General features: G+C 34.4%; 1 protein-coding gene across 1 annotated transcript in view; it reads right to left on the bottom strand.

Moving 5' to 3' along the window:
• Window positions 1-2,739: 2,739 nt before the first annotated feature.
• Window positions 2,740-27,814, bottom strand: part of LOC149558646 (39S ribosomal protein) — a 49,694-nt gene continuing 24,619 nt past the window's right edge. Inside the window, exon 2 of the mRNA XM_089832775.1 lies at window positions 2,740-3,001. Within this exon, the coding sequence (XP_089688901.1) occupies window positions 2,978-3,001 (24 nt within the window). The 3' untranslated portion in view covers window positions 2,740-2,977. The remainder of the gene's footprint in view (window positions 3,002-27,814) is intronic.

Consider the following 27,814-nt stretch of genomic DNA (forward strand, 5'->3'; position numbering starts at 1 on the left):
GCTAAATGTTAAACAAACTATATTTTTTAGAAAACAAGTGATGCTTATAATTTAAAAATTGCTTACAATTTTGTGCTTGTCCTTGGCAAGGGTCGGCCCCTCTGTTGCGGTTCGGGTTGGGACTTCTCTTGTAGTTTCTACTCTACGTTCCCCTAGTGCAGTGGGTAGTTCAGCCATTTCTTATGCTGATGTGGCTGCCTATGAGGCTGGTCTTGGAGGTCAGGATGTGCATCCGTGGCCCCGTGTTGTTGTGTCTATTGCTATAAGTAACCCAATCATGATCAATCTAGAGCCTGATATTGTTGATGAGATTTCCACTTATGTGGAGGACTTCTCCTCTACAGCTGCTATTTTTTGTTTTAGGGGTTTTTGGCCCTCTTTGTCAATCTTGCATGCGTGGATTTCCAAATATTGGGAGCCTATCATGTTAGATTTAATCCAAATTTACCTTGTGGCAAGGAGCTTTTTTCATTGTGAAATTTTCTACTACTAAGATAGAAATGTCATCCTGTGTCGTGGTTTCTCTTGGGAGGAGAGGTTCCCCTTGATGGCCAAGCCTTGGTATGTGGATTTTGATCCGTCAACTAAATCCTTTAATAAGATTCCTCTGTGGGTAAGGTTACCTAATCTTCCCTTTGCTGTGGGGGAGGCCCTAGGGGATTTTTGTTCGCTGATACCGCGTCTTCCAATGTGTTTCCAATGACGTATGCTCACATTCTTATGGAGATAGACGTCTCCAAGGGGCTCCCAAAAATGATTAAGTTGGCCTCCCCTAATGGCTCTTGGATCCAACAACTTGATTATGAGGGTATTCCCTTCAGATGCAAGAAATACCATAAGACCAGCCACCTCACTGCATGTTGCTCCTCTGGAAAGGTTAGATCAAAGAAGTCACCTTATCAGTGGATGGGGGTTTCGGATGATCACTACACTGTTCAGAAAACTCCCTCAATTGGGGATGGGTTGGTTGATTCTTCTCAGGATTCTTTAGTGGCAGATTCTATTGTTGTTCCTCATGATTTAAATGTTTCCCCTACGACAGTGACCAACACAGATGTCCCTCCTTTGGATGTTGTAATTGTTGATTGGACTGTTGCCCCTCATGTAGTTGTCTCGAGAGGGAGCTATTGCCCCTCTTTCGTGTGGGTGCGGTACTTCTCTGGCTGAGAGGGTTTTGGGGGTTGCTTGTGGTGTGGATGACTTTGCTTGGTAGAAGGTTGCTAGGAAGGTGGAGGATGGATGGACATCAGTAAAAGGAAAAAAGGTCAAGCCTTCCAATCCATCATTTGATATGTCTTTACATTCTCAAAAGACGGGACTGAAATGTCAATCTTGAAGCTTGATTTTCTTAACCTACTGCTCTCCTGGTCTTTTTGAGATTGTCCCATTTTGTTTTGGTTCTCCTGGTCTTTTTGGCTTGTTGTCTTGTATTTTGACATGGTTATGGATTAAATGTCTTCTTTAGCAACCATAGGCTTTCAGGATCCCATTTAAAACCTGTTTAGGCGGTTGTAGAGCACTGTATTATTTGTGAGGCCACCTTGGTCACCTTGTTTTGGCAGGCGACCTGTTTCACCTTAGGATTGTTGTTTTTATGTTTGGGCTTCACTAAAAATTATTTGAGCTGTAAAGGGTTTCAAGCACCCTTCAAAACCTGTTTTCCTTAATCAAAAGCTTCATTTATCCCCATAAATGAGGTGTGAAGTGGAAAATTCCAACTACTAAAATCAATGCATGTTGTTTAGAAGGAAAAGGACAACAAATAGTACATTAAAAGGATACACGCATCAAGAATGGCATCTACATCAAATTGATTTGTTTTTCCTGTGTACTTACCCCACTACAATTTTCTATAAAATCAACAAATACTTGGCACAATCATGGGACATTTTGATGCTTCAACCAAGTAGTCACACTAATGGGACATACTTGTATGCTTCATTGTCGCAATATTTTGTCAAACACCCCATGAAACTACTCTTGTTGCTGCCACCTTTGGTCTCTTTCCTATCTTCTAATGTCCTTATTACCATCTTCCTTATTCTCTTTCGATTATACTCCATGACATGCAAGCATTATGGCTGACCTTATTGCTCTATGAACTTAAACAAAACCCTACATGCATTTCTCAAAAAGAGACAAAATAGGTTCTAATAAATCAAGTGTGCAAAAACAACTCACACGTTGTACTAAAATGATAAAATAAGACATGACGATATGTCTAGCAAGATTCAAAATTAAAATTAGGCATCCACCTTAATTGATTTATATCTTAAAATTCCAGCAGTCAATATATACTCAAAAAGAGGCAAAAATAACGAGACTATTGTTTCTATTGGAGTGAATTAATTATAAGCAATAATTAATTACAAGGCCTCATTTTTCCCATACACAACCAACCAACCAACTAAAAATGTGCTAATAATGTGCTAACTCAACCAGCAGCCATTCCAGCCCACTTCTATATGCCAATTTCTAATGAACAAATTATGCTATTTTCACAATAACTACATATGGTGGTTTAAAGTTGATTTTTTGCCATTTGATTTTTTTAACAGTTTAGGTGGGATTGAAGAAAAAACAAAAAAAATTGATTGTTAGATGAACAAGGCAGCAAGAACATTTATGTGATGACTGGAAGGCAGCAAGAACATTTATGTGATGACTGGAAGAGTTTCTTAGGCAGCAAAACACTCCCTACTTCTAGGAAAGAGGATACATCTTGGATGTCAAACAACATGCAAAAGTTAGTTCTTCGATCATTTGCTGAAAAAAAAATATAAGACTGTATGGTGGCATGCCTAATAACAGTACATTGCCCATTATCAGATTTGAAATGAAGATTTTAATGAACCCAATTAACAAATAGGAATATATCAAAAGAGATTTCATACATCTATTGAACCTCTTGCTGAAAGACCATCATTCCGATTGAAGTATCATGCCTGAATATAGAATAACCCATTTCCAAGAGCAGTCATTTCTCTTGTGCTTTCTTTGCCTGCAAAATAATTGATGCTTGAGCAATTTGAAAAATGAACTAAATCGTGCAACTATCTTGCACTATCTTTTTCTAATAGAGACAAAGAAAACAAGGAATATGGAGCTAACCGTGTACTATCATGATATTTAGAATGGGTGAAAATAGATAAATATATAGGAACTGCTCTTGTAAATAGCACGTGCTAATCCTGTTTTTTCACCATCTCAAACAAAAAATGGTACACAAGCAATGTAATAATGAATGGGGCAAAAAACCATTAAAAAACGTATCACTATTCCAAATTACATCAAGCCTCCTCATTGAAGCAAACATTAATTCTATATAAACACTTAAAGCCATTATAAGAAACAAACAAATAAAATTTTAAAATTTCATTGGATCGCATTGCTCACTGCATTAAGAAAGCCTATAAAATAGGCATGATTGTATTTTATTTGAGAGAGAAAAGCAATAGTTTTGCCTAAAAGTTTTGCAACTTTGTGACCTACACACAATTAAAGAAGCTGAATGGCATACTCTCACTACATGTTCACATCTAAACAAACTCTGCTTGAACCTATGGATGGAGAATGCATCTTTTTCCCCTAAACAAAGCTTCCTGCATACTGTTGTGAAGGTTACAAGTGCATGTTGATCAAACAATTAGAGAAGCTTTTGTTCTAGAGCAGCTAGATCAGGACTTGGAAATATTTGCATCACTCAAAGGATTGAATCACACATTCATGGCGGTCATCCTTGCAAGAAGTCCATTTCAGCCATACATTTTCAAGTCTCTCACCAGTGCCCTGGCTCTTTATAGCATGCCATGATGGATTTTTATGATATTTCATGCATAGAGGCATATTTTAGTCCACAAATAAAGTTATCTAAATCTTTTGTTGGCGATGTTTAAAATGTTAAACTTTATGTCCATTAGTAGACATGAAAAACTCAAGTGTCGTAATTTTAAATACTTGAAAACTAGAAAACAATTGAACTAACTCAAACTTCATACCTCTCAGAAAAGAAAAAGAATATGTCATTAGTAGACATGAAAACTTGTGCTATAATTTTAAATTCTTGAAAACTAGAGAACAATTGAACTACCTCAAACTTCATACCTCTTAGAAAAGAACAAGAAAACAGTTGGATAAGTAGCCTTTCTAGCTAGCAGACCAAAAAATTGGTTCAATTCTTCAACACAATCAAGACATTGTGATCTTTTTTAATGAATCGGATTTGACATTTTGACTTACCGATCAGCCCTGGCTGGTACCATTTTCCTCCATTGATCCATTTCATTACTTGCACTTCATATTATTGGAGGTGAACTGGAGAATTTTCTTATTCCAGTTCAGATATTGCATACATTACAGGCCATTTTCCTCCATTGTTCCATTTATTACTTGCACTTAAATTATTTTGGGTGTGATGGAACTCTTATTCTCAGAATTTGGGCTTCCATTTGTGATCTTTTCTAATATTTGTATCATATATCTTCTCTAGCCTTTCTACTTTCATAATAATTAGGTTCATATATACTTTACATGTCCCTAAGTCAAACTGTTCAAAATAAATCATAATCATAGCACAGATCATTCTAATGTCATTCTAACAACTTGAATACTTCCTTCATGTAATGTACCCATCTTTTTAGCATCTCAGTAGAGTTCTTAGCCTTTACATTCTCCGAAGGCTAAGTGGAGAAATAAGGAGAAATTGATTAAATTAATTTCTTATAAAACCATTCAACAAATTAAAATCAAAAGGTGACTTTATATTTAATAAATTTAATTTTCTAAAAGCACAACTAATTATTCTATTGGAATGGGGGAAGCTTCTAGAGAGTGCATTTTCTAGAAGTACAACTAATTATTGCCTTGGAAAGGTGGAAGCTTCTAGAGAGTGCAATTAAATAATATTTTATTTCCTTTTGAAAGAGTGAGGGAAAAGTATAAATAGAGGTGAAAGCTTCGTTGCTAGGCATCCGATTATTGTCAATTGCATTTAATATATACTTGAGAGAAGAAACTAAGGGTTTCTGAGTTCAATTAGCCATTAGAGAGCGTCAATTCTTCAGTGTTGAAACCATTTGAGGTGGTGAAACATCCACTGAATTTGGCATTCAGGAGAGCTTCATTCTAGAGTTCTATTTGTGCTTAAATTGGAGAATACATTTATTGTTGGCTGCTACAGTGCCGTGAACAGTACCCGCGCTACACTACTTGGCTTGATTATGATTCTATCCGTGGGCATCACTATTATTAGGTTTCTCTTGCAACTATTAGTAGTTAGCATTGTAATCTTAGGCATATAATTTTGTTGTTGTAAGTGATAATTCAGAATCAGATTTGACATTGTTGTAGTCATTGTTATAAGCCCATTTGTCTTGGCAAATTCATAGCAACATTGTACATGGGAATAAATTAAAATAAGGAGATATATGTTGCATACTATTTGTTTGACGAAATGTCCATCTAATAGCATATATGATCAGCATAATAGTTGTAAGCCAATTGTTTGTCAAAATGTCAGTTGGCTGCAGGTATGCATTCCATATCTAGTTTCCATGTATATGCATTGAAAATACCAAAAATAATTGCACTTGCATATTAGTTCATTGTAAGAGGTATTGTACTATCATTTGCGAACATTCTAAATTTCTTAGCATCATTCAAACTATATCAAACAATCAGAAACAAAAAAATTCAGAAAAGAGAAAAGCAGCATACAAGTGTTTGACCAGTGTTTGACAATATTTCTTGAGCTAAAATCAGTCAGTTTGGGCAAGGGATATTACACTTCATTTGTATCTGCAGTCAATAATTCTGTGAACAAAAGTCTCCTAAGGCAGTTGTTTTCGAAGGGCTTGATATGTTTTCCCTATTTGATTCGCATTCATTGAAGTAATGTGGCATACTCATATTCTGTTTTATGATTCTGAATTTTAGGAATGATCACAGGTTGTCTCAGATGCATAAGCTTTGAGGGGTATAGAAGAATATTATTCATATCAGAAGAATCCTGATACTTACCAATAATATATAAATTGTATCTCTGTTTCTCTGGATTAAATAATCCACAAGCAGTACAGATTGAAACAAGTATCCCGTGAATCATGCAAGAGCATCTTGGCAGTTTGTGGGTTTGCAGGAAGGATGATAATGTCCATATTTATGCTTATTGATACTCAGAAGACTTGTGAAGCTTATTATTTGACTGGTCCTTTTAATCATCTCCTGAGAATGGATCTTATCAACTTGCCATTTCTGATTAAATATGGGTATTTATCATCCCATATTTCTTTACAGAGGATAGTGGAATGATTGCATCTTTACCTTATTACTGGTAGCAGGAGGAGCATCACCAGTATGAGCAACAGAGAATTCAATCTTCGAATTTCTTGGAATCCATGTGACAGGAGTCTATCTGTGCCATTCAATTTGCAGAAGACATAAGTTTTAAAGAAACTCTGTTGTAAATGGAACTGTATCGATAATCATTTGGATACACGTGTTTTTAAAATTGGTCAAAGCACCATATCAGTTTCCTTAGCCCACATTTTTTGGTTTCTGAGTAATCATCTTCCATTTGAAAGAAACCACAGGTCAAGTTTTCTGTTTGATCGTTGATGCAAGTTTCGTCCGGTCATTTACATCTTATATTGACTCTGCCACAGGAGGAAACAAATGAAATTTGCTATCACAGTGCTCAGGATTCAATGATAATATTTGTGAATTTTCCTTTGCCCTGGCAGATCCTGGATATGCTTAACTTCCACCACCATCCAAATTTGATATTTAGCGTTCTTTTCTTGTGCCTTTCCTGCCAAACATTTTGTCTTTTAATCACCTGATTAAGTCATGGATTTATACGATAATCATATCTTATGTTGTTTTGTGTTCTTTGCAGGAAGTAGACTCACCATCAAGATGATTTGTGATAAGGATCAACTTCAGCAGAAAGATGAAAACGTAATCACCAGCATCTGGAACAAATTCTTTCAACATTAACAAACAAGTTTGTGATTTCCAAACTATTGGTCACGGGAGCGCATATATTCTATGGCTCATTGATCACTATGCAGAGGTGTGGATATGAGAACTACATATCGCACAGGTGATTTGGTTGCTTAAGCAACCCATCTCATATGCTTGGTCATGAAATTGTATCATCTATAGGATATTATATTAAGAAATTATATATTCATAATTCATTTAAATTAGTAAGTAGTTGAGATTAGGTGCCACGAAGGGATGTGTCCATTCCTTACACACTTTTTCTTGGTATATAAATATGTGATACAAATGAAGAGTGGGGGACATAATTCTTAAAACCAAAAAACAATATCATATTTGCATATACTAGACTTCCACAGGCAAGAAATTAATTTTTTTGCAAACTATCAGGGTGTGGATCATTACAAAAAGCGAGGAAGATATTTATATGCTATTTTGAGGAGTGAAAGCACTGGATCAATCATCAGGCATGAGTGCCTCCATTGTTTTTCATTCTTGGCATAACCAGTAAGCATTTTAATAGAGTTAAAAAATACTATTAAGATCGTCCTTCATAATTACTTAAATTTCTATAAGCATTTGAACATCATATTTGTAATGAGGTCATTTACTGCATCTTAAATTCGAATATCATAGGTATTGTGAAATAAAAAGTTGTTTCCTTATCTGTGTCCATTCTGTCTTACTACCTTAGAAGTCAAAGTTCAATCTGGACTTATTTAAGATTGCATATTTGTATGATTTTTTGCATACTGATGATAAAAGTGTTCATAACGTAAGTGCATATGAGAGCATTCACATTTTCATCATTTGACAAAAGTATTGAAATCAATATAGTCTCACCATATTTTCAGTTTGCTTAAGTGGTGCAAATTTGAAGGTTTTCTCAATTTCTTGCCTTGTGGAAGACTTTTGTTGCGCTTGTGATCAGATTATCTGTTACAAATCTCTTGGACTTAAGGCATTAGTTCAAGATCAGGCATACCTGCCTTGGCCTTGCAGAACCAGAAGCGTACGAGGCTGAAAATTGAATTGATTGGCCTCGTTAAGTTGGCCTTTACCGATTGGATTCCTGTCGGAGAATTGGCAAGTTCTCGGATTTCGAAATATGTGGTTTTGGGAACCAACAGATTGGCGATTCTACTGGGGAAGAGTTGCAAATAAGCTTTATAAGTTATTTGTTTTCAGACCAGCACAGAGGTCAATTCAATCAAGACATTGTGGTGAGTTTCAGATTTTGTTTATTTTCAGCATTCAATCTTTTCCTTTTTATCAGAACATTTAAATAATTGATAAAATTCCGATTTTGGAAAAGTTTTTGTTAATGATCTAGTTCAATCAAGACCAAATCGATATTGATTGTCATAATATTTAACATAAATAATGTTTTTGATATATATATATATATATATATATATATATATATATAGTGAGGTCTCACCCAATCCACCATAGTTTAGATGACATAATTGCAATATGGTACTCCTAATTTGATATTTTGATATACTTTCAAGACTATAGGGTTGTGTCATTTTAATATCTGCACTTTGATGATTTGCACTCATGACTGCATATTAGGACCTAATCGATATATTTAAGGATTTCATTTCATGTTCTAAATTAGTTGCATTGCTTTAGTAGAAACTGAATGGTAGAAATGCTTGTAATGTAATGTTTAAGTGGAAATTAGAGGTAAATGAAAGATTGTGTTATGCACTAGGACCTAATCTGCATGCTTAGGGACTCAATAGTCATGGACTCAACATTTTGTTGCTAGGATGTAAAGTAGATTATGAAGTTATTAAATTGATCATGCTAAGTAAAGTTTAATGTTAATAAGCAGGGTTTGATATTAGTATCCTGAACATTCATGTGATAATTATTAGAAAAAGTAAGTTAATCAAAAATGATGAATTATGGAACCCTAATGCTAAAAGTGATATGCAAATTTTGATATTTTAATATTTTGAATGTTTTATTTGAAATGATGAAATATGCAAGCCTAGTGTTGAATGGGATAATAATTTATTGCACATATTTACTTACATGATTCTTTGGACTACTGATGCTCAAGTTTAGTGTGCAGGAATTTGACCATGGGGTAACGGGGAACCAAGGCTCAAGCCCATATGAACATGACATAACCAAGGTTGAATCAGTGGAAAAGATTCAAACCTCATTGTAATGTGTTTTGTTTCATAAACGTGAATTGTATTGAGTGTGAAATAGTTTAGTTCATAAATAATTAGAGACATGTCATTATAAATGTAATGTGATATTTTTATGTGTCACTTGACACTTGTGTTGTCCTTGTATTGATGACTTGTCATTTAGGGTTTTGGGGCAAAAGAAACCTAACCTAAACATAACCCCAGCATAGTATCCAAGCTAACCCCACATTTATTAGTGTTAGGATAAGTCCCTATCCATTGAAATTCGAATTCCAACCTTCCATTAACTTTTTGGGATCAAAAAGTGGTCCTAGGGGGTTACCATGGAGAATAATAAGTGCCCATATGATAATAGTATGGGTTGGGGGTCTAAATCTAACCCTGAGTAGGCCTAGATGACCTTGGGAACCCTCCAAACAAGTCACTTTCAAAGCAATTCGAAATTGGAGTGTCACATGACTCCTTCCACTCTATGAATTGGTCAAGGCTACATTTTTAGGAGGAGACAAGGGTGTAAGAAAAGACAGCTTATGTTATGACCATTTTTTGATAATGGGAGTTTTGGGGCCCTTTTTGGAGGATTGAGGAAGCTTAAAATAATGCTTAGAAGACACGGGTCCCACCCTGCCATTCGACCATCACCTTGGGAAGATAAGTTGGGCGCTTGGAGAAATAAACTCAAGTCGACTTTGGTTGGGATGTCTCGGTTCTAGTGCATAAGATGGAGAGGTACCCTTGGGAAAAAGCGTCAGGTGGGGGGGCACATGTAAGGATGGGGATGTCAGCCACTTAAGAAGAGAAAGTCATTTGTATAGTAGGGAGGTTGAAAATTGAAACATGCATGTGGAAGCATATGTCATGTTTGGGAAAAAGGGTAAATTCGAATGAAGTTTAGTGTTAATAGGGAGGTTGGTGGAAAAAGGTGTGTGGGGCTAGGTAGGATTAAGGCTAAAATATGTTATTTAATTAGGTGGTAGTTAGTAGATAAGTTAGTGTATAAGATTTAAGTAGTAGAGGTAAGATGGTTAGTAGTAGTAGAGATTAAGCAAGGGGTTAGTAAAGTAAAAAAAAAGAAGTGTTTTGGTCTAAATAATTTTAAAAGGGGTAGTATTATGATTAGTAGAATTGTGTTAAATGTCATTTGTAGTGATTATTAGCTTAAGCATGATGTTACGGAATGGAGATTGGTAGTTAAAAAGTAGCTATTTTAAATAGATATTGATGGGTAGTAAGAGGAAAGGAATTAAGAGTAAATTGCTAATTATTTTCTTCTTAAATAATTAATATGTGTAATGAGATATTATTAGGATTTATATATTTAAATTTAAATTGAAATATTTTATTAGAAAGTTATTAATGGAAGGTTAATGTTAAATAATAAGATGTGTTATAGAAAAGGGTTGTTTAGTCAACTTGATTCGTTGTATGGTGGAAGATGACCCCTACATCTAATTGATTAAATGGTAAGAAGATTATGTTTTTATATATTATAAATTCTATTGGCTTTATTCATAAAGAGGAATCGAGTATTATTAAATTTATAGGTTAACCCTTAAGTGTAGTTTTAGCTCCTCCAAAGTATAAGATCGAGTATATTACAATACATGTATAGCATCAAATTAGATCCTAATGTAGATCATGCAAATGATCAATAAAATGAAGTGTTGAACATACTCACGGACTAAAGATACTAAAAGATAGTAGGTTATTAAGGTGGTTAGAACATAATTCAATGTCAAGATGTAAGTGTACAAGTAAACTATTAACTAGCTAGTAGTCGAGAGCCATGCTAGTGTAAATAGTCCGGCTATTGTGATCCAATTTTTGATTCATGTTGGAGTAATGTTTTCAATCCTCACATCAATTGTACGCCCTAATGTAGCACAATGACCTTGTAAGTATGGGTTGTTCAGTGCCTACGTTATGGTTAGAAGGTGGTATAGGGTTAGGATAGTTTAAATAGTCAATATGGGGGTGATGCTAGGAAGTGAATTAAACATCATAATTGATTTAATGGTAAGAGATGGAGTTTTTTTTTAAGCAAAAAAAAAAAAATTAATTTAAAATTTAAAATTTAAAAATAATAATAATAAATTAGCCCCTGCAGGCTAAAGTGTAGCCTTTAAGTGTAAATAGTTTCTCTAGAGGGTTGATCTAATATTTTGAAACAAATCGAATGGAACTCATGTTATGAGTCAGATTAAATGTTATGATACATGTCACCCAAAAACTATAGGCTTGATAATCAGTCACAAGGTTTTATATAACTCTATAGATCCTGTGAACAGACTATATGACACTTTTAAAAAATGAGGTAGGACATTATTTGAATAGGAATACATGATGTAAATCAAGAAAGATACAACTACGTACATATTATTCATATGAGCACCTTGTAGCCAGGGTAGCCTGAACCGTAACTCAAAATAAACGTTGAATGTTATGAGAAGAGTATAGAGTATTAAACTAAAAAAAACTAAAAAAAACAAAATTGCTGTGTTTTTGACCCATAAAATTTGGGCATGACATATATATATATATAAAATGTTAAATTATTATGACAAACCTTTCAATATCACTGATTGACTAAAGAAATACAAGTTGACCAGCTTATTCAGTGATCGAATTAGCAAATAAATTATCTGCTTATGTAATCAGTACTACGTGACTTGGAAAGTCACGTTCCCGATGGGAAGTCACTCCCATCGGGGATGTGACTCCCCGTATGTTTATTTATATGCTTCAATTCACTGATATAATGATATCGAACACAGAACAAAAACAGTCTTCATTCATTAATATCAGTGACAGTATTATAAAGTTCAGTCATTCTGTATTTCATACTTATCAGTTTCACTTTGCTTTGCATGACAGTTCCTCTACATTATCTTGGAGAGTATACAAGGTTTCATTGTAATATAATTCAGTAAACTTACTGAATAGTAAATTATTTTATCATTGTGTTATTATATAAATAACAATAAAGGAAATTGTGCAATTTAGAATAAAATAAGTATTTTCTAGACATTAAGTCTAAAAATAACATGGTATCAGAGCAGGTCTAAGAGATGATCCTGATCAGACTTACCCAAAATACACAAATATTCTGGAAATTTCATATTCTTCAAAATGGTGAACGGCATGAGACTAGAAGACAAGCTTGAAGGTGATTCAGACCTTGCAGGATGGAAACTGCGAATGAAGTTAACCTTGAAAGAAAATGGTTTAAATAAATTTATTGAGAAATCTGAACCACCACCCAAAGGAAATAATGAACTGGAAAAATGGGAAAGTGACAACAACAAAGCTATGAAGCTAATTGTGGATGGTGTTAAAACCCATTTACTTCCAATCCTCTCTAGACACTGCACATGAGATGTACAAAGCCCTTGAAAATATGTTTGAGATCAACAATGCCGTTCGAATTATCAATTTACGAGAGAAACTGTCCAATATCAAGATGAATAAAGGAGAGACAATTTCTTCATATTTTATGAGAATAACTAAGTTAAGAAATCAACTATCAACAATAGGTCATATCTGTGAAGGAAAAGAGTTAACTATAATGGCCCTAAAAGGACTTACACCATCATGGGATACCTTTAACAAAGAGTGTGCTCTTGAACCAGATTTCCTAAATTTGAAAGACTCAAAGCTGATTGTGTACAAGAAGAATGTATGCAAATATCTCGAGGCTATGCAAGTTCTTTCTAAACAAGTGAATAAGAAGAAGATGAAACAAAAATTCAAAGGAAAGTGGAAGCAGCCAGACTATTCTAAAATGAAATGTTTTAGATGCAATAAGTTTGGTCATCCAGCATCTAAATGTCCTGACAGACTTAAGCAACGAGCCTCATTTGCAAATGTCAACAACTCTAATGGAAATTCTGAAAATAATGTCTTCTATTCAGCCCTATCTAGTGAAGTACAAACAGATCAAACACTTGGGTAATTGATAGTGGAGCTTCTCGACATATTACTAGCTTCAAAGAACAGTTAGATTCAATCAAAGAAGATTATGCTAACGAAGTAACTATTGGAGATCACACTAGCTATCCAATAAAAGGCATAGGGACATGTACTATAAATCTGAAATCAGGAGTTTCAATTGGACTCACTAAGGTACTATATGTACCAGGCATAAAGAGAAACTTGGTCTCTATATCCACACTTGAAGATGAAGGATACAGAGTCACATTTATGGAGGGAAAAGTCTTAGCTTTGCCTAAGAACTCAAATATCAAAAATGCTCACAAAATTGGTTCTAGACATGGATGTCTATACAAACTAAACTCTTGCTCTCCTTTAGCTCTTTTTCGTGATACCTACAAAGAGAATGAAATTTGGCACAAGAGACTAGGACATCTTCATTTCCAAGGATCACCTTCTTTAGAAAAAATGGTAAGTGGCTTACATAAACTTCATCCTAACCATGAAGGAACCTGTAAAGTTTGTGCCCTAGGGAAGAACATTCAACCCACCTTTCATAACAGTGAAAGCAAAACTTGTTAATGTTTTAGCATCAGAAGAAGTAATTCATGTTTATATGATGTACTAATCTGTGTTTATGTTTAACAGATGAAGTTGTTACTGCCAATTATTAAGTCCAATGCATATATGTGTGTGTGTGTGTGTGTGTGCGTGTGTGTGTTTTGGATAATATACATTTGCATTATAATTATCGGCATATAACAGTATACATATCGGCAGCAAATTTTATACTGTCACTCTATAATAATTGGCTCCTTGATATATCATTCACGAGTGGTTAATTTGTGTTATGTTTTGTATTGGCTATACATAACTATAATCATGCCCCCAAAACTCTTTGGGAGTCATGACTCTCCACTTCATATATTAATGATGGTGGTCGCTATCAAAACATCATCTATAAACAGCATTTTGTATTAGCAGTCTCCACTCAATTTATTATTAGCAACTCTCCATTATATATAATTTGCAAGTTCAATAATCAAAGTACAGGCTGATCACAGATATACAAGTAAGAATTACATTGTCCCTGTGTCAATTGTTTTATCTATCAAAGATCCACAAATTTAACATGGTATCAAAGCCATTCTGATAAGAAAAACCATTACACGTTATAAAAAATCTCAGTTTTTTGAAAAAAGGCTAAAATCATATTGTTAAAATGGTGAATCATGTGAGACTAGAAGATAGGCTTGAGGGTGCATCTAATTTCTCTTCATGGAAAATTAGAGTACTAATAATATTAAGAGACATGGAGTTAGAGCAATATATTTAATCAAATCTACCCATGCTTGAAAATGAATCAGAAAAAGTAACTTGGAAGAGACATAATAATAAGGCAATGAAAACCATTATAGATTCTGTAAAAGATCATATTCTTCCTTCCATATCTAATCTTTAAACTGCATTCGAAATGTTCTCCACTATTTGAGATACATTCGAAATCAACAATACTAGTAGATTCTTAACTCTAAAACAAGATCTACTATATATAAAAATGAAAAATGGAGAATCTATAACTTCATATTTTCTAAGGATTTTTGAACTAAAGGATCAGCTGGCAACTATGGAAAATCGAGTTGATGACAAAGAACTCAGCATGATCACTCTAAGAGATCTTCCTCTTTCATGGGAAACGTTCATTCGAGCTTTAAGCTCTCGACCCGAACTTCCTAAATTTGAACTATTAAAAAGTGAATGCACACAAAAGGAATCTAGGTTAATTTCAAGAGGACTAAGTACCAATCAAGAGGGAGAAATTCAAGCACTTCATGTGAAATCAAACAAGAAAAGAAAATTCAAGTATAACAAAAGGGAATCTAACAAAAATCACAAATCAAACAAGCAACGTGATTGGCCCAAAGTTAGATGCTTTAAATGTGATAAAATTGGTCACTCTCATATGTTCTGCCTCGAAAAAAAGAAAATACAAGCAACTTCAACAAAAATTAAAGGAGAAAAAGAAGAAAGAGAAAACTATACCTTTTACTTAGCCCTTTCAAGTGAAATAAATTCTAACAACACTTGGATCATAGACAGTGGAGCATCTCGGCACATCACCGGTTATAAAGACAAATTTGAAACCTTCTCTAAACAAGCCTCTGAAGAAGTTACCATTGGAGATAACTCTACTTATCCTATTAAAGGAATTGGTCCTTGTTCAATACAACCGAATTCAGAAATTACACTACAATTCAAAAATGTCTTATATGTACCAAGAATCAAGAGAAACCTAGTCTCTATTTTTGGTCTTGCTAATCAAGGCTTCAAAATTACATTTCAAGAAAACAGAGTTCTATCTTGGCCCAAGAACTATAATATTAAGAAAATCATTTCCATTGGATTTAGAGATGGAAGTCTCTATAAACTTTGTAATAATCAGAATCTAAACCTAGCTCTTAGTCATGAAACTTCAAATTCCACTGAAATTTGGCATAGTGGCTAGGTCATCTACACTATCGAGCATTACCATCTATAGGGAAAATTGTAAAAGGTTTACCTAATCTAAAATCTGATTATTTAAGTATTTGCAAAAGATGTGCTTTAGGTAAGAATACTAAACAATCCTTCCCTAAAAGTGATCATAAATCCAAATCCATTCTTGAACTAATTCACACAAATCTTTGTGGCCCTATGTCAGTACCCTCAATGGGTGCCTCTACTATATAATTTTTATTGATGATTACTCTAGAAGAACTTGGATCTATTTTGTAAAACAAAAGGAATCAACTGAAGTATTATCCAAATTCAAAGAATTCAAAGCCTTAGTTGAAAACCAATTAGGACAAAAGATTAAAACCCTAAGGTTAGATAATGGGGGTGAATACATATCTGATATTTTTAAGAACTTTTGTATTACTGTTGGGATTAAGAGGGAGTTTTCTGTACCTTATAATCCTCAACAAAATAGAATTGTTGAACAAAAAAAAGGGTCTATAGTCGAATCAGCCAGAGCAATGTTGCATGATCAAAATCTTCATTATTCATTTTGGGCTGAAGCATCTAACACAGCAATCTAGATTCAAAATCGATGCCCACACTCAGTATTAGAGAACACCACTCTAGAGGAAATATTCACAAGCATTAACCCTAACCTAAGTCACCTAAGAATATTTGGATGTCTAGTTTATATCCACATTCCAAAAGAGAAAAGAACAAAATTAGAACCTTCTGGGAAGAAGGGAATATTATTTGGATATGTGAAACCACAAAAAGATACAAGATCTTTATTCCAGGCCAAAGAACAATTGAGATTAGCAGAGATGTGAAATTTGAAGAAGACACAGCTTTTAAAATTTCTAGAAATAGTGATGAATCTATTACAGAGTCTATATTTAAAGAAGATCAACCTATAGAAATTGAGAGGGAGAATGATTCTGAACCTTCATCTATGTCTAATCACAGAGATTCTGAAAACATCAATAATAATAAAAAGAGACCCCTTTGGGTTAGGAAAATAACAAAAGAAAATCAGGTTGCACTAGATGAAGTAATTCAAGAAAGCAAAAGGACTAGAAATCAATCATGTTATGTTACATTGTTAACTGAACTTATAAAATCAGAACCTTCTAATGTTGAAGAAGCACTTTCAAATCAGTCTTGGAAAGAAGCAATGAATGAAGAATATGACTCTATATTAAAAATTGATGTATGAGATGTTGTACCAAGACCAAAGAACAAATCAATCGTTTCTTCCAAATGGTTGTTCAAAATTAAACATGCCTCTGATGGCAGCATTGAAAAAATACAAAGCCAAATTTGTAGCACAAGGTTTCTCTTAAAAAGAAGGCATTGATTATGAAGAAACATTTGCTCCAGTTGCTAGATATACTTTAGTCAGAACCATTTTGGCTATTGCAGCATCCAAGGGATGGAAGGTACATCAAATGGATGTCAAAACAGCGTTTCTTAATGGCAAGATTGAAGAAGTCTATATTGAGCAACCGAAAGGTTTCAGTACTCATGACAGCAAAACTCATGTTTATAAATTGAAGAAAGCACTTTATGGTCTCAAACAAGCTGGCAGAGCTTGGTATGAAAGGATAGACAACTATCTACTGAAGTTAGGATATTCCAAAAATGAAGCTGATCCGAACTTATATTTCAAAACTGATAGTGATGATATGATTATTCTTGTGCTATATGTTGATGACTTATTGATAACAAGTGATGAACATCTCATTAAGAAATGCAAATAAGAACTCACAGCAAAATTTGAAATGAAAGACTTAGGTCTACTGCATTACTTTCTTGGATTAGAAGTCTGGCAACAGGATAGTTACATTCTTCTAAATCAAGAAAAATATACAATCATCTTAACAAAATTTGGAATGATGGAATGCAAACCAGCAGCTACACCTATGGAAGTAAATCTACACAAATTGAAAAATGATATGAACAAATCTGAACCTGCAGATTCTACTTACTACAAAAAAATTATTGAATCCATAATGTATTTGGTTAATACTCGTCCTGACATATGCTATGCTACTCACGCCTTGAGTCAGTTTATGTGTGCATCAAAGAAGATACATCTACATAGCTAAATACATTTTGAGATACCTAAAGAGTACTATTGGAATGGGAATCAGATATGATAAAGTCAACATCGAACTTCATGGATATTCAAATTTTGATTGGGTAGGCAGTTCTATTGAACAGAAGAGTACTTCTGGATATTGCTTCAGTCTAGGATCTAGTATGGTTTCTTAGTCCAGCAGAAAACAGACTTCAGTTGCATTAAGTTCCACCGAAGCAAAATACATTGCATCTTCTTTAAGAACTAGAGAAGCGGTATGGCTACAGAAGTTGTTAGCAGATTTGTTTAAAAGACCTTTGAAGCCCACTGTGATTCATTGTGATAATCAAAGTTGCATCAAGCTTTCAAACAATCCAGTCTTCTGCAATCGCTCTAAACATATTGAAATTCCTTTCCACTGCATTCAAGATATGGTGAATCGAGGAATCATTCGACTAGAGTACATCTGCACTAATGAGCAAACAGCTGATATCCTTACCAAGCCTCTTGCTAAAGTGAAGTTGAAACACTTTAGAGAAAAACTTGGTATGATTAATTTGTAATATTGAATATTAAATTAAATTTTTAATTCATGGGAGTTTATGCTTCTATTGTATTGTTTAGTAGCATCATATATGTAATGAAAGGTGACGATCTTTCATGGACATATTTATTCAAAAGGTAATTATTTAGAAGGTGACAATCTTGTAAATAATAGACCTGTTATCATGGACATCTCTAGACATTGCTTAAGTGCAAGTAGATATCATGAGCATCAAATTTTTCATGGACATCTCTAGACACTGCTTCAAGCAAGAGATCATGAAATCTTATGTTATTACTATGGGCATCTGTATACATTACTTCAGGTAATTAGAGATCATAGATAACGAATTTTACTGTCATGGACATCTCTAGACATTGCTTAAGTGCAAGTAGAGATCATGAGTAACAAATTTTCATGGACATCTCTAGACATTGCTTCAAACAGTTAGAGATCATGAAATCCTATGGACATCTCTAGACATTGCCTCTAGCAATTAGAGATCATAGGTAACATTCTTATTGTGGTTACCCTAAATATTGTTTTAGATAATTAGAGTTAATATGCATTATGATAAGTGTTCATAATTTTGTGATCTAACTTATAACTATTTCATTGTGTGAAGATCAGATAAAGTGATCAGATTTCCTATGCTGAAATTCAAATGTTACTTTACTTCTCCCTTGCTAAAGAGGAAGTGTTAATGTTTTAGCATTAGGAGAAGTAATTCACGTTTATATGATGTACTAATCTATGTTTATGTTTAATAGATGAAGTTGTTACTGCCGATTATCAAGTCCAATGCATATATATACATATATACGTATATATGTGTGTGTGTGCGCGTGCGCTTTGGATAATATACATTTGCATTATAATTATCAGCATGTAACAATATACATATTGGCAGCAAATTTTATACTGTCACATTATAATATCGGGCTCCTTGATATATCATTCACGAGTGGTTAATTTGTGTTACGTCTTGTATTGGTTATACGTAACTATAATCATGCCCTCGAATTCATGACTCTCCATTTCATATATTAAGGATGGTGCAGATCGTTATTAAAACATTATCTATACACGGCATTTTGTATTAGCGATCTGCACTCAATTTATTATTTGCAACTCTCCATTATATATAATGTGCAGGTTATCAACAACCATATTAAATCATCAACGATACAGAAAGGAAGACGACCTTGCTCTCACAGGTACCGGAAAGTCTGCAATAATCAAAGTACAAGCTGATCACAGATATACAAGTAAGAATTACATTGTCCCCATGTCAATTGTTTTATCTATCAGAGATCCACAAATTTAACAAAACCAAAAGGTCTTAGAAATTATTCGCTCCGATTTATGTGGGCCCATGTCAGTTCCTTCTCTTGGGAGTTTCTTATACTACATCAGCTTCATGAATGATTTCTCTAGGAAAACATGGATTTACTTTCTCAAATGTTAAAAATTCAAAGCTCTTGCAGAAAACTTGTCTAGAAAGAAAATCAAAATTTTAAGAACTAATAATGGTTAAAAATACATTTATGAAATCTTTATAAATTATGGTAAAACTGTTGGGATCAAGAGGGAGTGTTCAATCCCCTACAATCCCCAACAAAATGGAGTAGCAGAGAGAAAAAACAAAACCATAGTTGAAGTTGCTAAAGCTATGCTTCATAATCAAAACCTTGAAACCTCCCTTTAGGGTGAAGCCTCTAATACTATTGTTTTCATTCAAAACAGATGTCTACACTCTCATCTTGACCTCAAAACGCCTAAAGCACTTTCCGAGAAGAAACCTAATCTTCAACACTTAAGAATATTTGGGTGTCCTATCTTCATACACATTCCTAAGGAGAAAGGAACAAAACTGGAACCTTCAGGGAAAAGAAGAATCTTTGTAGGATACAATAAAACAGGTAAAGCTTATCGTATATACATCCCTAGTCAGAGGAACATTGAAAATATGTAATATTTGATGAAGACATTGCCTTCAAAAGATCCAAAGATGAATATGAGTCAAATTCATAAGAAACTCTAGAAGAACCAGGCTCTGATATTGAGAGGGAGACCATAATGGAAGAAGATAACTTTGATGAACCTATGGATCTTACTCGCATTTCCAAGGAAAAGAAAAGACCACTGTGGGACAAAAAGCTAATTGAAGAAAATAGCTTCATCCCTACTAAATCCATTAGAGAAAGAAAACAACCAAATATATTTTCTAGTTACATTGCATTAATGAGTGAAATATCTAAATCTGAACCTTCTGATGTAAAATAAGCCATGAAACAACAAAACTGGAAAGATGCTATGATGGAAGAATATAATTTCATTCTTAAGAATGATGTTTGGGATATTGTTCCTAGACCCAAAAACAAATCTGTTGTCTCCTCCAAATGGTTATTTAAGACCAAACATGTTGCAGATGGAAGTATTCACAAATACAAAGCTAGGTTTGTTACAAGAGGTTTTTCTCAAAAGGAAGGAATCAACTATGAGGAGACTTTTGCTCCAATAGCTAGATATACTTCAATCAAAACTATTATAGCCATTACCGCATCCAAGGGATGGAAAATTCATTGAATGGATGTCAAGACTGCATTTTTCAATGGAGTAACTGAAGAGGAAGTTTATCTTGAACAACTTGAAGGATTTGTAGTGAACAATAAATAGTCACATGAATGTAAATTAAATAAGGCACTATATGGACTACAACAAGCTCCCCGAGCTTCGTATGAATGAATAGATCATCACTTAACTAAACTTGATTTTACTAAAAACAATGCAGACCCTAATTTGTACTTCAAAGTGCTACAAGGAGATATGTTGATTATGATTTTATATGTTGACCTTTTGATTATAGGAGAAGATCACCTGATTGACAAATGTAAACAAGATCTTGCATATGAATTTGACATGAAGGATTTGGGACTACTGCACTATTTCTTGGGACTAAAAGTATGGCAACATGACAATGAGATCTTAAATCAAGGGAAGTACACACTAGACATAGTCAAAAGATTTGGCATGATGGACAGCAAGCCAATGAAGACCCCTATAGAAACTGAAAGAGGCAACTAAAGATTTTGAAAATGTTCATCCTATACTCTCAACGACAAATTATTGGATCTCTAATGTATTTAATGAATACACGACCTGATATATGTTATGCAGTAAATTCTCTTAGTCAGCTCATGTGTGAACCCAAACAAGTTCATTTAGTAGCAACAAAATACATTCTCGGATATCTTCATGGTACAGTTGAATATGATCTAAGATACAATAACACTGAATTGAATCTGAGAGGATACACAGACTCTGACTGGGCAAGAAATTCTACCAATCGGAAGAGCACATCAGGATGTTGTTTTAGATGCATCCATGGGAGCACAGGAAGCCGTATGGTTAAGGAAGCTTCTAGTTGGATTATTTGGGAAGCCTCTACCACCTACTACTATCTATTGCGATAACCAGAGCTGCATCAAACTCTCCCTGAATCTAGTGTTCCATAACAGATCAAAACACATTGAGATGCCATATCACTATATTCGAGACATGGTTGACAAGAATGTGATTGAGTTCAGATATATCAGTACAGAAAATCAAATTGCAGACACTCTTACCAAAACACTTTTTAAGACAAAGGTGGAACAATTTCCTAAGGAACTTGGTATGATTGTAAATTCTGAGAAAATGTCTCAGAATAATTGATTATCGTACATTATATATATTATAAATGTTATGGATTTATGGAACATGTGTCTATCATTAGGAAGTGAGAACTTTCAAACAATTTTTCACTTGTATTTGGAGAAGTTATTGAGAGGTGACGACCTTGCAATAACTTGTATCATGATATACATTTGATGTAAATGCTGAAATTGATCATGAAAGGCTTTATCTTATAAATCAACAAATAGGTGTTAGATGTCATTCAATTGACTATCTACAAGTTGTTTGTATTGATATATTTTCAGTACTTGGTGAATATGCTACCTTCATATTTTGATAGGCCATTGCCGCATTGAGTACTTGGCAAATATCATTCAATTGATGTTCTAACAAGCCATTTCTCAGAGTACTTGGTGAATATCATTAAATGGATATTCTGATAGACCAATACTCTAATTCATCTATATAATATCAAAAGTGTATATGGTGAATATCATGTGTTGATATTCTAGTAGGCCAATGCCCAAATATTATATACGAAGGAAATCTTCTGATCAAATATTTTCTTGTTGTGCGATTTCTAATGTTACAGATTTTGTTCTATCTTAACATGTGTTTGTCCTTTTGAACTAAGAGGGAGTGTTAATGATCTAGTTCAATCAGGACCGAATCTATATTGAAAATATATATATATATATACATGATTGTCATAATATTTAACATAATTAAGTGTTGTTACATATATAATGTTAAATTATTATGACAAACCTTTCAATATCACTGATTGACTAAAGCAATACAAGTTGACCGGCTTATTCAGCAATCGAATTAGCAAATAAACTATCTGTTTGTATAATCAGTATTATGTGACTTAACCGAAGCATATAAATTAAACATATGGGGAGCGGAGGAGTCACTCCCATCGGGGACGTGACTCCCCATATGTTTATTTATATGCTTCAGTTCGCTGATATAATGATATTGAACACAGAACAAAACATTCCTTAATATCAGTGACAGTATTATAAAGTTCATTCATTCTGTATTTCATACTTACCAGTTTCACTTTTCTTTGCACGACAGTTTACATCATCTTGGAGAATATACAAGGGTTCATTGTAATATAATTCAATAAACTTACTGAATAGTAAATTATTTTATCATTGTGTTATTATATAAATAACAATAACGGAAATTGTGAGATTCAGAATAAAAGAAGTATTTTCTTGACATCAAGTCTGAAAATTTAACAGTTCTGAATATATTTTTCAAACTCAACATTGGATATAATTCAGATTTTTAAAGTTCTGATTTTTTCAGCATATAAGAGTGAAAATATAAATATCAGACCTTTTTAATCTGAATATCAAACGATTCTGACTTCTATTAAAGTTCTGATTATTTCATTTCAGCATATGTAATTAAGCATATAGACTTTAAAGCTTTCTAAATCTGAGACTATAAAGATTTGAATTCCTATTAAAGCTCTGATTTTTGTTTTCACAATTATAAATTTCAAGAATCTTTATCTTAAGTTTGAGCATTTATGGCATATACTCAGCTGAGGAAGAACTTAAAAGTTTTGTTTTATTTCCCTAAGGGGTGGCGACTCTGTCTTATATACATTGTTCATGAATGATCACTTAATTTGTATAAGAAAAGATAAAGGAATTAGACATCAATCTTTGAAGTTTATGTGGGGAAGGAGATCGATGAATCAAGGGCAAGATAAATTCACAGAATTAACCTTTGAAAGAAAGTCAAGAAGACATATAAGTCAAAAAAAATATCAAAAGTGATTTATTCAAGACACGGGGATTCCCAAGTGAGGACTAATAAGCAAAATGAAATAAGTAGTTCAAATCATAATAGTTCTGAGAAGGGAAAGGAGGATTTTACTACATTCTTTCAAATCCCTAGAGTTGATATAAAACCACAATGTGAAGTGACTCAAATTGATGATGCAGAAGAAGAGGAAGAGTTGCAGCATTAGGATGCAGTTATTTAAAAAATGGCTGAAGCATCTAGAGATTACAACACAATATTAGCAAGAATACTTAAGATGCAGCCTGGTGATATCCTGAAGAAAATTGGAATATCAAGAAGGGATATTATCTCTCCACGAAGTAAAGAAAACAATGGAGAAAGGCAAGAAAAATGGAGGGAAGAAAGGAGAGAACATGTTCAAAAAGAGGTAAACAAAACATCTAAATAATACCCTCATCACAAGAAACACTTAGACCCACATTATGCTACCAGCCATGTAAATCCTTTATATGATCATGGACAATATAGAAGCCAAGATGAAGGTTTTGGAAGACGTTATGGCAATAACCAACATGCTGGAAATTCAGGACAGCATGCTAAAGGCATTCCACACAATAATGCAAACTCCAGGCAGCCTTATGGTGTCAATCAAAACAATAGAGGTATCAATCAAAACAACCAAGGTTATGGAATGCAACATCAAGGAATGATGTAATACCCCGGTTGGGTGTCATTCTCAACCCCTCAAAATAAAACCACAAAATAATGAACAACAAATACATGTAACAGATTTTACCAGTTATTCAAGCGAAAATCAACAATTTCACCAATCACATATTAAAACAACCTCAGATTTGTTATTGCATTATACATCAACAATACAATAACTCATATTACCCCCCCAAACCAATCTTACAAATAGAGATACAATCAGATTGGAAGTATTGAAAGTCAAAGATACAAATGAGTGCAAGTGAGACACCTGAAATGACGCCTCCACTACGATGGGTTTTTGTCCACCATCTTCTGACTTGTGGGTTTTCGTCCTCCAAGCAAGCTGAAAGCTGAAGCTTCCAATTGACTCTCGAAGAGAGCTCAATATCCAAATCAAATCCAAGCATGTCCAAAATGAACACCTAAATGTCCTTTTATAACTATCCTGGTGTCTCTTCAATTTCCCCCTACTTGACTCTTCATATTCCTCCTTGTCTTATTATTCCACTTTTAATGAATTTTGTAATACGAAAGTGGCATAATAAATAGTCTAACTACATCTCTGGCATAAAAGATGAACAACCAACTGAACTCGGAACAGTAGGTGTGATAGCTCGATGGAAAGCTCCCGATGAACTGATCCCAATCCAATATTGGAATACCAAAATACAGACCCAACTGACTTACTATAAATAGTAAATGTCTAAGAAACCTGGCTAAAACAATCGGCTTGGCCTGAATTGCAAGCACCTAGACCAAAACCAGCTCTAATACCTCAATGGTTTCCTGGTTAGCCCACAATAGCATAGTAGAGGACGTGACAACAGTGATGAACCAGAGAAGGAGACATTACAGTCCTCCCTTCCCAAAGATCGCTTACCCTCAAGCAGTCAAGATCTGCATGCTCATGACAATAGTGATGAACCGGAAAAGGAGACATTACAGTCCTCCCTTCCCAAAGATTGCTTGCCCTCAAGCAATCAAGATCTGCATGCTGTGACCATAATGCCTGGGTCCCATATCAATATCAAGTAAGCTGCTCGAACAAGCCATTGCGCAACTCTGATACAAAAATGTCCAAAACTATGAAGTTGCCCATCAGTTCCCCACAACAACAATGCATCAATTGTACCAGTACCAGAATCCCAAATACCCCACGTACATGATCAGTCAGAACCACCTGCCATATGCTACCATCATTTACAAGAAGATCCTCTATCCAACTAAGAATCTCACTCCAATTGAGATCACAAGCACCACTGTGGTCAAATGACTGTGGGAACTCAATTGTGTGCCAACTCCTCGAAACATTACTAACCACGGGTATGTTCCCCTTGGATCCCACAAACAAAAGGGTCATTCATCTTCCCAACTATCTGTAATATCCTGTAGCTTTTTGCCTATAAAGGGTGGAGTATCCAAGCTATCCAAATGCCACAACACTCGCCATCTAGAAATATGCTCTCTAGCTATACTGTTAGCCCCATCCCTATCCAAGGCTGATTTGTAATCAGCATATGTCCCTCTATCAAGGCAACAATCTCCTAGCTGTAACACATCAATCTGAGACTAATGATCAATATCAACAGATGTTCCATCATCAAACTCGAATAACAGATTCTCCATTATCCAATCAGCATCCAACTCGAAAGGTGAATTACTATGCTTCATCCAATCAACATTATGCAGGTTGAAAGTAATATCATCATCGAAGGCCTCCATTTCCTAGTTCATTTGATTTGCATGCAAAGGCAAATCTGCTGCTATGCTATCATTCTCATGCCAAAACTCATCATGCGAAAATTCTAGCTTGTTCTTACTTTGAATAGGATCAACCTCATCAAATTGTTTGTCGAGAATAATCTCTAAATCACCAACATAGATAGTTGTATGTTCCTTATCCATAGCTGGAATCATCTTATCTCTATTTTTCTCTTTAGTTTCCTCTTCATTGCTACAATTCCCACAAACATGATTGGGTGTCCAAGTGTCCTCACATGTCAAGCAAATTTGTTCCTACCTTATAGGAGTTCCTTTAGCCTATAAACCCATGGAGATCAGCTCACTATCCGTGAGGAGATCCCGGACTTTATTGATTCTAAGCTTATTTAATTCCTCCCCGAGCTCGAAGGCTGCAGTTGGGAGCATCAACCTAAACAATCCTCTGCAATATCTATGTTCCCTCCAAAAAATCTAACAAGGTTGACTGCAACCTCTTGCAGATTTTTACATCATCATCTAGGATTCAAGATATGATGGTGTCAATGCAAGTCCTTGTATTTCTTGAATGGTGCTTCCCAATTCCGAACAAAAAGCAATATAACAACTGGACTATTAAAACATTGCATCCGAGGTCAATCATAAGGTAAAAATATCCCACCTCTGCCATGGTATCTAGAATTTCAACCCTCTTAGCAAATGCAAGGTCCTTGTCATCATATAATCCCTCTAAGATTTTCACAATCAGCTACAGAACTTTCCTCAACATATCATCGTTATATGATGCCATAGGGGTTGTTATTCACATAATCTAGTTGAGACATGAGGCAACTACAAAACTAACATTTCTATCTAGATGCTCCATAAACCTAGGTTGGACCAAGGCCAACATTGAAGGTTGTAAAGCCCAATTTAGGAGTCTACAATCTATCGGCTCTACTCTAATCAATTATGTTTCTATCACCTCCAACTTTCGAAGAATGGCATTTAACAAATTCATGGAGTCTAATTCTAATCCAGCCACATATATCCAACTTCCCAATTCCATTTCTTTTTGTAAGTCTCTTGGCTGTTCACCATTAAAGGTGTCATTTAATTCTGAAGAAAACACTTGATTTTTCTGACTTTCAATGACTGTATCTGCAACTTCTGTAATGGGCTACGTAAATCACTTGCTTGCAGATTTAAATACCTTGAAGACTTGTACCATTACATTGCATCAAGTGAATTTTATAAATTCTTGTAGGGAAGCCCAACATTTGTCCTATACAAAAAATCATAGAATGCCTTAAATGATTATTACCCTCTTAGTTTAGTAACGCTTACTGACAGTTACAACACCTTGGATCTTTTGCCAGTAATGTCAATAACTAGTGGGCTCGATAACAATTAATCCTCTTTATTGCGGTGTTCTCGGCAATGATTTTGAATCTCAATTTCCGGTTACGGTAACAAGAAGTATTAATAGAACAACAAATCTTTTGTCATTCCTTTGCTTAGAGACTCCATTAGGCAAGCACTCTTCTCTTGTTTTGTTCTGAACACAAACCAAAAATAAATCACTCGTTTCTTGCAAGGTTTCGCCCAGACATTCCACAATGATTATTCAAGTCCACCGTTACAGTCTCGACAGAGTTAAGCAGCGCCACAAGAGATGATTAAATTGATGCACGGGCATTTGAGATTCCTGAAGATTTTGCAATTTTTGGT

The sequence above is a fragment of the Cupressus sempervirens genome, chromosome 5 (genome assembly GCF_028749045.1).
Source record: "Cupressus sempervirens isolate cs-2001-9-10 chromosome 5, ASM2874904v1, whole genome shotgun sequence".
Lineage (NCBI taxonomy): Eukaryota > Viridiplantae > Streptophyta > Pinopsida > Cupressales > Cupressaceae > Cupressus > Cupressus sempervirens.